Source organism: Cynocephalus volans, chromosome 8 (genome assembly GCF_027409185.1).
Source record: "Cynocephalus volans isolate mCynVol1 chromosome 8, mCynVol1.pri, whole genome shotgun sequence".
Classification (NCBI taxonomy): domain Eukaryota; kingdom Metazoa; phylum Chordata; class Mammalia; order Dermoptera; family Cynocephalidae; genus Cynocephalus; species Cynocephalus volans.
The window spans coordinates 50,349,328-50,362,161 of NC_084467.1; the positions used below are offsets into that span (position 1 = coordinate 50,349,328).

Here is a 12,834-nt window from a genome sequence, read left to right on the forward strand (position 1 = left end):
GAAACCCAGTGTACAGACTGGGTCATAGACCCCTCACATGCCTGGCTGTGTCATCAGACCCTGCACACGTAGGTCCACAAGCTAGGTAATTGGGAAAGATCCTGGGAGCTGCTGGTAGATGCCACAAGGTCAGTCCTCAGCTTTCTCAACAGCAGCAGCAGCAGCAGTGGTGGTGGCTTCTCAGGGCATCCTGGGGCCCCTGGCAACAGTCAGCCTCCAGCAGCAGTAGCAGCCTCCCTGTGGGCGTATCCTGGGTGTGGGGTGCACTGTGGATCAGAGCCATTTGTCCTTTATACTTAAGTCTCATAACCCAGGACACCTGGGTATAAGTCAGACAACCCAGGAACACCTGGGTGCACCCGCACAATTACATTAGACAGTAACCAAGGAACACCTGGCTGCACGTGCGTATTTATATCAAATGCTCCACAAGATTCTGAACCCCTGAGGAACCCTGACCATTTAATATTCACTTTCCCTACATCACTGAAAAACGGGGATAATAATATACCTATAGCAGAGGGTTGTTTTGAGGGGTAAATGACTTGATGTGTGTAAAATGTTTAGCACAGGGCTAGAGACACACACAAATATACATTATAAACATTTGCTATTAGTGAGATATGTAGTTGCTGCAGTTACTTTGCCATTAAATGAGTGAAAATGCCTGGCTCAGGAATTGCTGGGTTGCCTTTTGTCTTTCCCTTTACAATCTCCCAGGTGTGCTCATTGCCGTTCTCTGCATTTTGCCATCTGAGGGATGTAGGAGGAATACGTGATGAGTCAACAGGGACTGGGGAAGAGAAAGGGACAGTTACCGTGTGGGCTACAGGATGGTAGCGGTAGGACGTGAGGGCCAGTGCTCCTTTTCCAGCTAGTTTTAAATTCTGTTCCTAATGATTTACTCCTGAGGGTCTGCTCTGTGATAGGTATGTGCCATGTCTTTTATGCACATTATCTTTTACTTGAAGATTAACTGAGTTCTTGCATTCATTATGTGCTCTTAGGCATCGTTATCCTCATTTTATAGATGAAGACACTGAGGCTAAGAGAAGTTTAATAGCTTTCTGAATATGTATCCATCATATAGGAGTCAGATTCCCCTTATGTCCGCCTAATTCCAAAACTCACATGCTTCCTGCTCCACCAAACCAGCTGAATGAGGAAAAAACACCTAAATGAACTACTTTTAATTAAACTGACTAGAAAAAGTGGGAACTTAAGCAGATAAACCTCATTGTGTAACTGTTTGTCCATACTTAAAGGAGATATTTGAAATACCAAAGTACAAGTATTGTTTTAGTCTTATTTCATAGGTGCTTTTCCTGAATATATGCCCAGAAGAGGTTTTCTAGAACATTAGGAAATAGGAGAGGTGTGGAATATGTTGGAGAGAATGAATGAATAATGTGATTGGTAGATTTTGCCTGGTTTTAGTGTAGACTTTCAACCCTGGAGTTATGGTCAAAGAACACATTGCTAGAAGGGAAATCCAGGGTTTGGGTACAGTATACTCATTAGCCTTGCTGGTATCCTTTCCCTTGGTTCATTCTTGGTGCATGAAATTATAGTAGTAGTTGTGCAGCATTTTGCCCTTGGGAATCCCTAAGTGCCCCCTTGAATTTAGAAGGAAAAGAATGCATGTCTATCCTGGTCTCTCTCTTGTTTCTGCCAGGGGATTCCCGTCGAAACGTCATCATGTGGCTGGACCACCGAGCGGTCAGTCAGGTCCAAAGAATCAATGAAACCAAGCACAGCGTCCTCCAGTACGTTGGGGGGTTGATGTCTGTGGAAATGCAGGCCCCAAAGCTTCTGTGGCTGAAAGAGGTGAGTGTGTAAGGGTGAGGAGAGGATACTAATAGTGGAGGAAGGATTCCGGTTATTGTGGGTCTGTGTATACCAGGAACCCTGCAAAAGGCTGTTATGTTTGATTTTTCCCAGCAACTCTCTGAGGAAGGTTGATCCCATTTTATTGATTAGATTACAGTTAAATCACTCCCGTTTTTATGTGCTTAACTCATGCCAGGCACTGTGGTATTTTACACATGTTATCTCTTTCAATGTCAACAACAATCCTGTGAAGTAGGCTTTTTTCCCCCAGAGTATCTATTTTCTAGACAAGAAAACTAAAGCTCATAGACATAAACGAACTCACCCAAAGTGACACAATAAGTACATGATAGCCAGGATTTAAACCTAAGACTGGCCGACTCCAAAATCAATTCTCTTAATATCCAGTATTCTGCTGAAGTTCAGAGAGGTTAATTACCATTCCAGTTAGAAAGCAGCAGAACTGGGATTTAAGTCCAGATCTTCTGACCAGAGCCTTCCTTTTCTACACATTTTTAGCCCCAAATTATTAATCTCTGGCTTTGTTGTCATTTTAGGGTATCCCTTTCCCATCTCACCTGCACTTGAGTTTTCACATCCTTGAGTGATATGGCGATCTCTGGTCAAAGCACTTGCAGGTGGCTTCCATTTCCAGATGTTAGGACTCCTTTATGAAGTGTGGAGAATGGTGATGTCAGCTTAATGGTTCCCATTAGAGATGGATATGTGGGAAAGGTCAAGTCCTTTGGGAACCTCAGGGACTTGAAAACCCCTAGGTGGTCTGGTGAATAGAGAATCCATCTAATGAGCAAGACCTGGTGTGATTCATTTACATGCTCTGAGGTTTCAGGTGGGCCGGGTCTTCAATTACTCAAATTGTATATGGGAATAGGGGTGCTTAAGGGTGCTGAGAAGGTGCCCCTAGGGTTGCCACCATGGGGCAGGAGGGGGATAAGAAAGAAGGGCTTCAGTTATCAAAGCAGGTTTCATTTATTTTCTGTCTTATATTTTGAGCTGTTTTGTACATTTTAGTTTGGGAAAGGCTTCTATGGTTGCTGTGATTTTGAAAACATAGTTTCTTAGGAGTCAGGTGTTTCAAGAATCTAATACTCGCTCTGCTGTTCACAATTGCATGCTCTGGGCAAAGCACTTGTCATCCCAGCCCTCACTTTTTCCATCTACAAAGAGAGTTGGATTAGGCAGTCTGAAAACCTGACCCAAATATGTGCTGAAACAAATGAGAATATAGAACCGTTCTGTACTGCCCCCATACTCTGCTATGTGTTTGATAGGCATTAGCTGATTTAATCCTAACAAGCTCTGCCTGGTAGATAGGCATGGGAAACTGAGGCTCAGAGAGAGATTATGACTTTCCCAAACAGATGGTAGAGCCAGAATTTAAACCCACATCCACTGGGCTCCAAATCTAGCTCATTCCATCATGTCAGGGAGTGCTAAAATACCCCCCGTGAAGCATGCCACTTGGGGAGGACTGGAAACAAGGGCAGCGTGTTCTTCAAGCTGGCCTAAACTCAGTGCAAGAGAAGAAATGGGTTGAATATATCACATTTTTTGGCAGCACAGAAGAGTTGTATCGAGTTAAGTGAGGAAGACTGGGCAGAGGGTCATTGCTTCATCAGTGGGGCCTTCCTGAGCACCTGCTGTGTGGCCAGTTCAGGCTGTATATCCCAGGAGATCTAAGTGCACCTCTGGTGTGAACCTCTCAGGATACTTACCGTCTTGCATTTGAGATCAAACTGTGCTAAATAAAGCCCACAGAAAGTAATTAAGTTCTAAGTTACATGGCAGTGTTTGTGACTTTCTAAGAGCATCTTCTATTAATTTATTTTTTAAATTGACACATATTGATTGTACATTTTTATGGGTACAGTTATATTTCCATATGTGTGTACAGTGTGTGATCATCAAATCAGGGTAATTAGCATATTCATCATTGTAAAAATTTATCATTTCTTTATGGTGAAAGCATTTGAGCTCCTCTCTAATTTATTTATTTTTATTTTTTTTATTTTTTATTTTTTTTGTCGTTTTTTTTCGTGACCGGCACTCAGCCAGTGAGTGCACCGGTCAGTCCTATATAGGATCCGAACCCGCGGCGGGAGCGTCACCGCGCTGCCAGCGCAGCACTCTACCAAGTGCGCCACGGGCTCGGCCCCTCTCTAATTTATTTTTTAAAAAATCAATTCCCTTTCGGAATTCTCTGAGTAAGGCTCTAAATAATTGCCTCACTATGTATTCAACTACCTGAAGGTTGAGCCTCAAATCTGTTCTGGGTTTTTTTTGGTAATCATGCACAGGGATTCTTGCTGAAGATACCTTTGGTTTTAGCATGATTGCAAATTCAAAATTAAAGATATTTCTAAAATCAATTTTAGTGTCTTCTTAAAGCCTGACCAGCATGACTTATAGTGCTTCTCAAACTTTGATGTGTGAATGAATCACCTGGAGATCTTGTTAAACTTCAGATTCTGATTTAGTAGCCCTGTGGTATGGGTGAGAATTTGAGAATTTGCATTTCTAACAAGTCGCCAGGTGAGGCTGATGTTGCAGGCCTGTTATAGAGCCACTTTTTATCCTGAAAAGCATCCCCTTGTAGAGAATTGGAAACTTTCTTTTTAAATACAGTGATGGGAGGTGATTCGAGACACAGAGAAGTTGGATATCTTCAGCAGAGCTGTTGAAGTGGACATGCAAGACAAGAACGTGAGATTCTGTGTTCTAAGTTCACTGAGCTGTTGTTGGGAAAATACAGGAAAATGGTCAGGGCCCCTCAGATGTTCAGAATCTTGCCGAGCATTTGATGTAAATATGCACATGTGCCTAGCTGTTCCTTGGTTATTGTCTACTGTAATTGAGCATGTGCTCCCAGGTGTCTTGGGTTATGACTTAAGTATAGAGGATGAGTGGCTCTAATCCACAGTGCCCCCCACCCCCGGGAGGTCTACGGGGAGGCTGTTACCGCTGCTAGAGGCTGTTACCGCTGCTAGAGGCTGTTGCTGCCAGGGCCCCTGGGACTGTCCGAGAGGCCGCTGCCACCGCCAGACCTGTGAGCTGCTGGACCTGTAAGTTGCTGCTGCCGTTGTTGAGGACTGAGCTCCTGTCGTCTGCCACTGGTTCCCGGGATCTTTTCCAATTACCTAGCGTGGACCTGTGTGTGAGGGGTCTGTACAATGGGTTTGAAGGGTATGAGCCATAGACCTGACAATACAAATGGAAACTTAGTATAACTAAAATAATGAAACATTTTGGCTTTAGTTATGATTTGCCCTACTCGACAACTGGCATAGTCATGTAGCTTTACAGCTGTCATTTGTATACCTTTTATTCCTTAACCTGCCACATCTTCACTGAGCTCCAGCTGTGAACCAGCAACTGTGATAGGCCCCAGGGACACGGAGACAGTAAGGACTCAGCTTAATTCTTGATGGCACAGAGGCCACTGGGGAGGGGTGGGGAGCACTGCCATGTAGGAATGTGCAAAGTGCTTTGAGAGAAGACAGTTTGCTTCCTGGAGGCAAGTAATTACACATGAGCCTTGAGGTACAAGTTGAGGTTTTGTGTAGCAGAGAAGATAGGAAAGATACTCTGCAGAGAGACCTTGCTTCAGTCGTGGTGTGGTAAGTCCTAGGGCAAGAGCTGGGGTGCTTCAGTGAGTGTAGTGGGAGATGAGGCTGGGTAAGTAGCCTGGGTTCAGCTTGCTAAGGGTTTATTTGGTGATGGAGATTGATTGGTTATTAAGCAAGAAAGGGACTGTCTTAGGTAACTTTGGCAGGGGTGTGAAGGTTGGATTAGAGGTAAGAGAATGTCTGTGTGGGAGTAAGATCTAGAGTTTTCTCGCTCCTCTGATGATAGCGTTGATGGCTTTGCATTGCTCTTAGGATAGGCTTCAGAATTTGTGACATGGCCCAGAAGATGGGGAGTGATGTAAGTTTTGCTTCCCCTTTCCCTTTGTGATGTGCTTTCTTCACTTCTTTCTCATTCTGATCCATCCACAGGGATCCAGTCAGAGTTCCTCCAACATACCCAGTTCTTTGCTCCTCTTGGCCAGCTCTGGAAAACTATGGCCCCTAGGCCAGGTGTGGCCTACTGCCTGTTATTGGATGGCTTGGTAGCTCAGAATGAGTTTTACATTGAGAGAATGGTTTTAAGTGGTTTTAATGGTTTTAAGAAAAATATTTTGTAACTTGTGAAAATTATACAAAATTAAAATATTAGTGGCTATAAATAGTTTTATTGGAACACAGCTACACATTCGTTTATGTATTTCTTGTCTATGGATGCTTTTGCATTACATTGACAGAGCTGAGTAGTTGAGACAGAGACTGTATGCCTGCAAAGCAGAAAATATATACTATCTGGTTCTATAGAGAAAAAGTCTGCTGACCCCTGGTCTTGATGCTGCTGTCTTCTGCCCAGAATTTTCTTCCCTCTACTCATCACTTATTCTTCCTCATCATTTAAGTCTTAGCTTTATTGTTATTCCTTAGAAAAGCCTTTCCTAATCCTCAAATCAGAAGTCTGTTGTCATCGCACTCTTAATTCTACTTTGTTGTATCTTTCTTAAATTGTAATGATGTCAGTTCATGTGATGATTTGTATAATGCTTGCCTCCTCCAACCATTGTAATCTACAGTAGCATGGAGATCATATTTACTTTGTTCATTGCTGTGTCCCTCTAATCAAATGGTTGGCACCTAATAGGTGCTCAATACACACTTTTAGAATAATATGAGCACCTCAATAAGGGGCTGTTGCAGATGTCAAGGTGAGAACTAAGGAGACCTGAATTAAGTACTGTGGGTTGGAGAGGAGATGGGTTCCAGAAATCTTTGGGGGTGATATCAACAGGACATTGAGACTGATTGGCTATGAGGGGTGAGTCAGATGGAAGAGTCAGAGCTGACCACTCACTTCAGTATTGCTGTCATTCATGTGCTCCTTGTCCTTAGCTTGGAATCAAATGTTAGAGGGAGTTGGGCAGAATTTGGAGTTCAGGCATCCCAGAAGACAGAGGAGATGTACTGGGACCACCATAGCTCTTGGGCAAAGTCACTCGGGTCCTTGTTGTACAGGATGGAATTTGAATCATGTCCTTTACATTTAAGGTTTATGTGTTTCAGGTTGACGTATGTCTCCTTAATAAGAATTGTCAGATAAAAGGAAAAATGCCACTTGAATTTTTCATAACCCTCAGCAGTCTGGCTTTTCCATTTGGTCTCAATGATTCTGACTCTCATCTTAATGAAGGCCAAATGTAAATTAAGTTCTGTCAGGCTAGAGCAGCTGGAGTCTCCTATCTTTATAAACATGAAACATTGTAGGGTAACAAGGTGCAGACTGAGGAAGGTCAAGAAAGTTAACAGGCTGATGCCGATTCTGACAGCTCAATGTTAATGGAAGATAATTAACGGGGCTTGTAGGGGCTATATGGAGGTACTCCAGTCTGTCTTTTAATTCATTTCCTCTTTTTGCTATGGTCAGCAGAGCAGAAAGCTAATCATTTTATAGTTTGAGATTTTCATTGTTCATTCCAAAGTTCTAGAACCAACTGGCTGGAATGAAAAAAAGAGTTTTGTTGGTAGGTTCAGAAAATATATCTGCCCCCCAACCCCCAGTCCATGCCCCTCTGCTTCTTTTTGCCTCATAGCATACCGCTGTGGAAGTTGGCAGTTGAGTGCTTTGCAGTAGGAACTGTTGAATAGGAAACACAGCTGGAGGTCAGGAAAACCTGGCTCCTCTTGTCCTTTCTGTAAAATAAGAGGCTTGCCCCAGCTCATTTTTAATGCCTTGTCTGGCCTTATTTCATTCTTTTTCATTGATACAGTAACATTTTTTCTGTATCCTGAGGTTTATTCTAATCTTGACACTTCATGAAAGATAATATATGTTCCTTTTTTTGAAATGCCACCATTTTTGTTTTTTAATGGCAATATGGTGAAAACTTTGAGGGTATTTTAAAATGTTCATGGAAAAATAAAAGATAATACAGATCTTCCCGTGAACTTTTTAAAATTTTAGTTTTCACATTTACGTGCAACTAATGTTCCATGAACATATTCCATGAGCTTTTTGAAGGCCCCTTGTAGTCATTCTCAGTTAATCTGGCTTAAAATTTTATGTATAGGTCTAATATTATTTACCTACATTCATCAGCTCTTAGCAATAGAGCAAATATAAGCTATTGAGGAACTTTGGGAGATATAACACAGTTCTGTAGCAAAAAAAAAGTATAGGATTTGAAGCCAAACACACTTGTATTTAAATCTTTACCACTTACCACTTGTGGGTCCTTAGACAAGCTAAATCAACTTCTTTGGGTCTCAATGTGTTGAGCTGTAAAATGAGGAAAATAGTATTGGCCTTGTGGAATTGTAATTTAGTGAGATATTTGTGAAGGGGCTTATAGAGTAGATATTTAGATAGTAGTTTAATCTTCACTGCCAGTGTGTTTAAAAATGTTTATCTCTACTCACAGGCATTTCAGTAGCATTCTTTCACCAACTGAGAATTATAAACACTAGAGTATCTTATTTTTGTGGAGCTAGCTGTAATGAGTGGCATTTTTTTGTTTGTTTGTTTGACTAATAGCCAAGTGAAGCATCTAGAAACACCAAGTTTTCAGAGATAATCATAGAAAATAGTAAAATAGTACAAAGCATATTTTCAGAGTCATTCATTTATTTGAATCATCCACATCGTGTGTATAGCCTCTAACAAAAGGCAGCCAACTTTGAGCTGCAAAGCACATTTACTGAGCACCTTCTAATTGTTTCCCCTAAAATTCACCGGTGCCTCCAGCCCCAGAATTATCTTGCTCCACAACGATTATTTTACTTAATCTTCAAACCAGTCTGGTAGGGTGGATATTATCTCTTTTTGCAGATGAAGAAACTAAAGCTCAACAAAGTTAAATGACTTACCTGTGGTCTCATACCATGTAAGCAAACCCATATCAAGAACCACCCCATAGCTCTGTTCTCCCATCTACCACCTGTGGGAGCCTGTGCAGGTCACTGTGAGAATCCAGAAGCAGTTTTTGCCATCAAGAAATTAGTCTGTTTAGAGAAGAAAGATACAAAGCAATAAGCGATAAGAACAGAACAAGAAACATGAAAACAGTAGCTAACGCACATGTAGTGCTTATTATATATCTAACATTTTTCTAATTACTCACGTTAATTCATCTAATCCTCACAACTACGCTATGAAGTAATTATCATCTTTACAGATGAGGAGACAAGCATAGAGACTTTAAGCAACTTGCCCAAGGTCACTCAGCTTGTTAAGTGGCAAGGCTGGGATTTGAACTTGGGTATTTCACATGCAGAGTATGGGCTCATCACCATTTCACTCTACTGCCTCGTCAACTGTTTGCCTAGCAGGCTTTGTATAAACTAATTCAAGGAAGACATTTGTAGGTGATGGGTTCAGGAGGGTCTGAAGCTGTGAACAATGGGTAGTGGGTTCACTTTTTCATTTAATAAATAACTGAGTGTCTCCTGTGTGAGAGGCACTGTGCTGGGCATTGGGAGTACCAAGGTGAGTGAGAGAGATGAGGGCCCTGAATAGGCTTCTGGGAACTTCAAGTCTGGTGTAGAGAGGCAGACAATAGACAAGGAAACAAATATATATACAAAGTGATTTTGTTTTCTGGAAAATATTATGAAGGAAAAACACAGATGAACAGATTTGGCATTGCTAGCTAATGTGGGTCTCTCTTGGGAGGTTTTATTTGCCCTGAATGATGAGATTTTCAGAAGGGAGGAGCAGCAGATTCACTGGGGGGGTGAGGGGGGGGGAGCATCTCGTGAGATCAGCACAGGAGATCTGCAGGGCTAGGCACTGTGAGTAAGGCACAGAGTGACAGGAAGGGGGCTGGAGAAGCAGGCAGGGGCCAGAGCATGCACAGCCTTGAGGCCAGGGCAGGAATCTGGATTTTATTCCAAGAGCACTGGAAAGAGCTTGATGGGTTTAAGCATTGGTGTGACACGATCAGTTTATGACTTAAAAAAATCACTCTGGCATACGTGTTAGGTAGATGATAAATACTTGTACAGCAACAACAAAGTTTCACTGTAATGTCATAGGGAAAATAATTAGAAGACTGAATGTGCAGTCTTATGCATACATTTGTTTTAAGAAGTTATTCATGTATGAAAAAAAGATTGGCCATATACACAAAAATGTTAGTAATGGGACACCATCCATGATTAGAGTAGTTTGCTACTGTGATAGCACAATGCTTATGCTTTTATTACTTCTTAGTAATTTTCCATTAGAAAAAATCTATAGTCATAGCTAACCTTTCTGGTTGACAGCACTTCATTATTTAGGAAGGTATTTTTTTCTTGTTGGGCTTAATTTCCTAAAAAGCACATACTAGGGATTTCACATGCAGAATTTCATCCAAGCCCCTCCGTGACACAGGATTATCATCTTATTATACAGATGAGAGAACCAAGACTCAGAGGGCTTAAGCAGCTTCTTCAAAGCTACACAATAAGTGAGTGATAGAGCCAGGATTCTCACAGAGTCCAGCCTGCCTCCAGCTCCTGGACTCTATCACCCTCACCGCCTCAGCCCTCACCGCCAGTTCTTAAAAGGCACACATTTCTTCCCACCTGCCAAGGCTGTGGGCTGGCAGCCCACAGGCTCAATCTGGCCCCCAGATAGGTTTTGTTGGACTCACCCTGTGCTTGAGGAAAAATGAACCCCAATTTTGAATTAATTTCCAACATTTAAAAACTGAGAAATTTCACATAAAATCTCAGATTTTCTGCTTCTCTAGAAACACTGGTGAAAGAACTTGGCAATACGGGTGCACATGTCCATGTGGAAGGCATTGGCCACAGCTGAGTAGGGGCTGCCCCTTTAGAAGGGGCTGAGCTCTTCACTTCAAAGCAGTCCCCACCCAGCCTGCCTCATCCGTTTCTTTTTTCAGCCCTAACCCTCTGGGCATTCGAATGTGAGACCCAGGCTGCAGGAGTTTGTTCAAGGAATCTGTCATTGCTTTTCCTGTAACAAATGTTTGGAGAGACAGAAAGACTTTCCAGATGGTAAATTTCTTGGTTGGGGCCTCTAATGATTCCATGCCCATGTTCTCTCTCACCTTTGGGTCTTTGCTCAGGTTTTTCCTTCTACACCTGGGAAACTTATAATAATTTCTTCCTTCACCTGGGCAACTTATGTTAATAGTTCAAGACTTGGCCTTCACTTCCTCCAGGAAGACTTCCTTGACTTTCTCCATTGGTTAGGTTCCTGCCCTCTGTCCCCAGTAGCATCCTCCACTTATGTCTACCCTGGAATTTTATCACACTACATTGTGCCTTACTTACCTTGGTGTCCCTAGCCTCTTGGACCCTGCTTCACATCTAATGTTCATAACTCAGTAAGTATTTGGATGGATGGATGAATGTATTAAACCATCTCTCATGCCATTTTTTATTGCTGGGTGTGTCTCTCCTATAGTTACATTCCAAAGTAAATATCCACTGCATGTCCAGCGTAAGTTAATTTTCTCTTCCCCATTGTGGAAAATGAGGTTTGGAGCATTACTTCTCCTTTCCATCCCTGAACCACCCCTTGGCTGCGGTCCTGTTACCTGAGTCAGAGCTTATTTTGTGTGTACAGTGAAGGCTCTAGATTGAGGCAGCAACTCCTCAGAGCCTCTCTTCTGTGTCTGTGGACTTCTGTGGTGGATCTCACTTTAAGTTGATCCCTTTTTCCCCCAGGAGAATCCAAGACTCATCTTCTGAATCAAAAAGCCTCTCTTTAGAATGTTCATACTAGGGGCCCTGTGTATTCAGACCGAATACCTCCCAGCCTTTGAGCAACATGGACGGTACTGTCAGCTGTTGTCAGGGCATATGTTGCAGATTTTCTCTCTAGGGTGATCTGCCCATAAATTGCGCTTGCATCTAAATATCCAGAGCATTGAGGCTGATGGCCTGCCTTCACCTACCTGGACAGTGAATCCTTTCCTTATCATTCTTTTGTTTGTATATTTGATTGATGGCAAACATGGGCATTCTTTCAGTTTTGTAGGCCAACAAAGTAATTTTATTTTATTTCATTTATTTATTTGTTGGTGGCTTGCCTATATGGGGAACCAAACCCTCGACCTTAGTGTTACAAAACTGTACTCTAACCAAATGAGCTACAACAAAGTAATTTTAAAATGCAGACTGGAAAAAAAAAAAAAAAAGTGCTTGGTCTGATACTCAGTAGCATTTAATAAATGCCAGCTATTATTATAACACTATTTTATGTATTTTACTTTATGGCTTATGGTATGCTTCCATATCTATCTCCTTTATTTGTTCTATTACATGGCCTCGTGAGATAAATATTACTATTTCCCATATTTTATAGATGAATACCACAAACCTCAAAAAGATGAAATGACTTGTCCACAGGTGTCAGGATTGGGTCTGAATGAAAGTCCTCTTGGCTCTAAATCCTGTTTTGTTTTGTTTGGTTTGTCCAAGACCCTACACTCCTTCCTCATTTGGGTTGGTGGATTTTTAGCTTCATAAGAGCAAGAACCAGATCTATCTATTTATTCCTTGCTGTTGTATCCCCAGAGTCAAACACAGTGCTTGACGTTGAAAACACACTCAATAAATATTTGCAAAGTGAATTCATGCCTCCTGGTCAGCCAGGAGCCAAACGTGTGACTGCAGTACTGAAGACCAGCTCACTTGCTCCCAGTCTTCCTGACTGCCGTGCAGGGATGTTAGTTAGCTACTTGGAAGGAGGAGTTCTTAGGAGTTTTGAGTATAACCAGAGGGGTGAGAGAAAGATTGCGAAGTTAGGCTGGCTTCATGCCCACATGGTATGATTTGATGTAAAACAAAAACAACCAAATTTTTTTCTCAGTGTCTAAAATGAAGGTCACACCTATTGAAGGAAAATATTGTCTTTAAAAAGACACTAAAAAAGATAATGCATTTAATTTGTTATAATAACTCATTAGCACGTGAA

The 12,834-nt window shown here is 41.9% G+C and overlaps 1 protein-coding gene across 15 annotated transcripts in view; it reads left to right on the plus strand.

The window, feature by feature from the left end:
- The window catches only part of FGGY (FGGY carbohydrate kinase domain containing), a 433,428-nt gene that overhangs the window by 44,681 nt on the left and 375,913 nt on the right, over positions 1 to 12,834 (plus strand). For 14 of the 15 annotated variants that reach the window (XM_063105670.1, XM_063105668.1, XM_063105673.1 and 11 more), the window contains one exon: positions 1,676 to 1,827. The exons of the other annotated variant lie outside the window; for it this stretch is intronic. In XM_063105670.1, the coding sequence (XP_062961740.1) occupies positions 1,676 to 1,827 (152 nt within the window). The remainder of the gene's footprint in view (positions 1 to 1,675; positions 1,828 to 12,834) is intronic. 15 annotated transcript variants of the gene reach the window in all.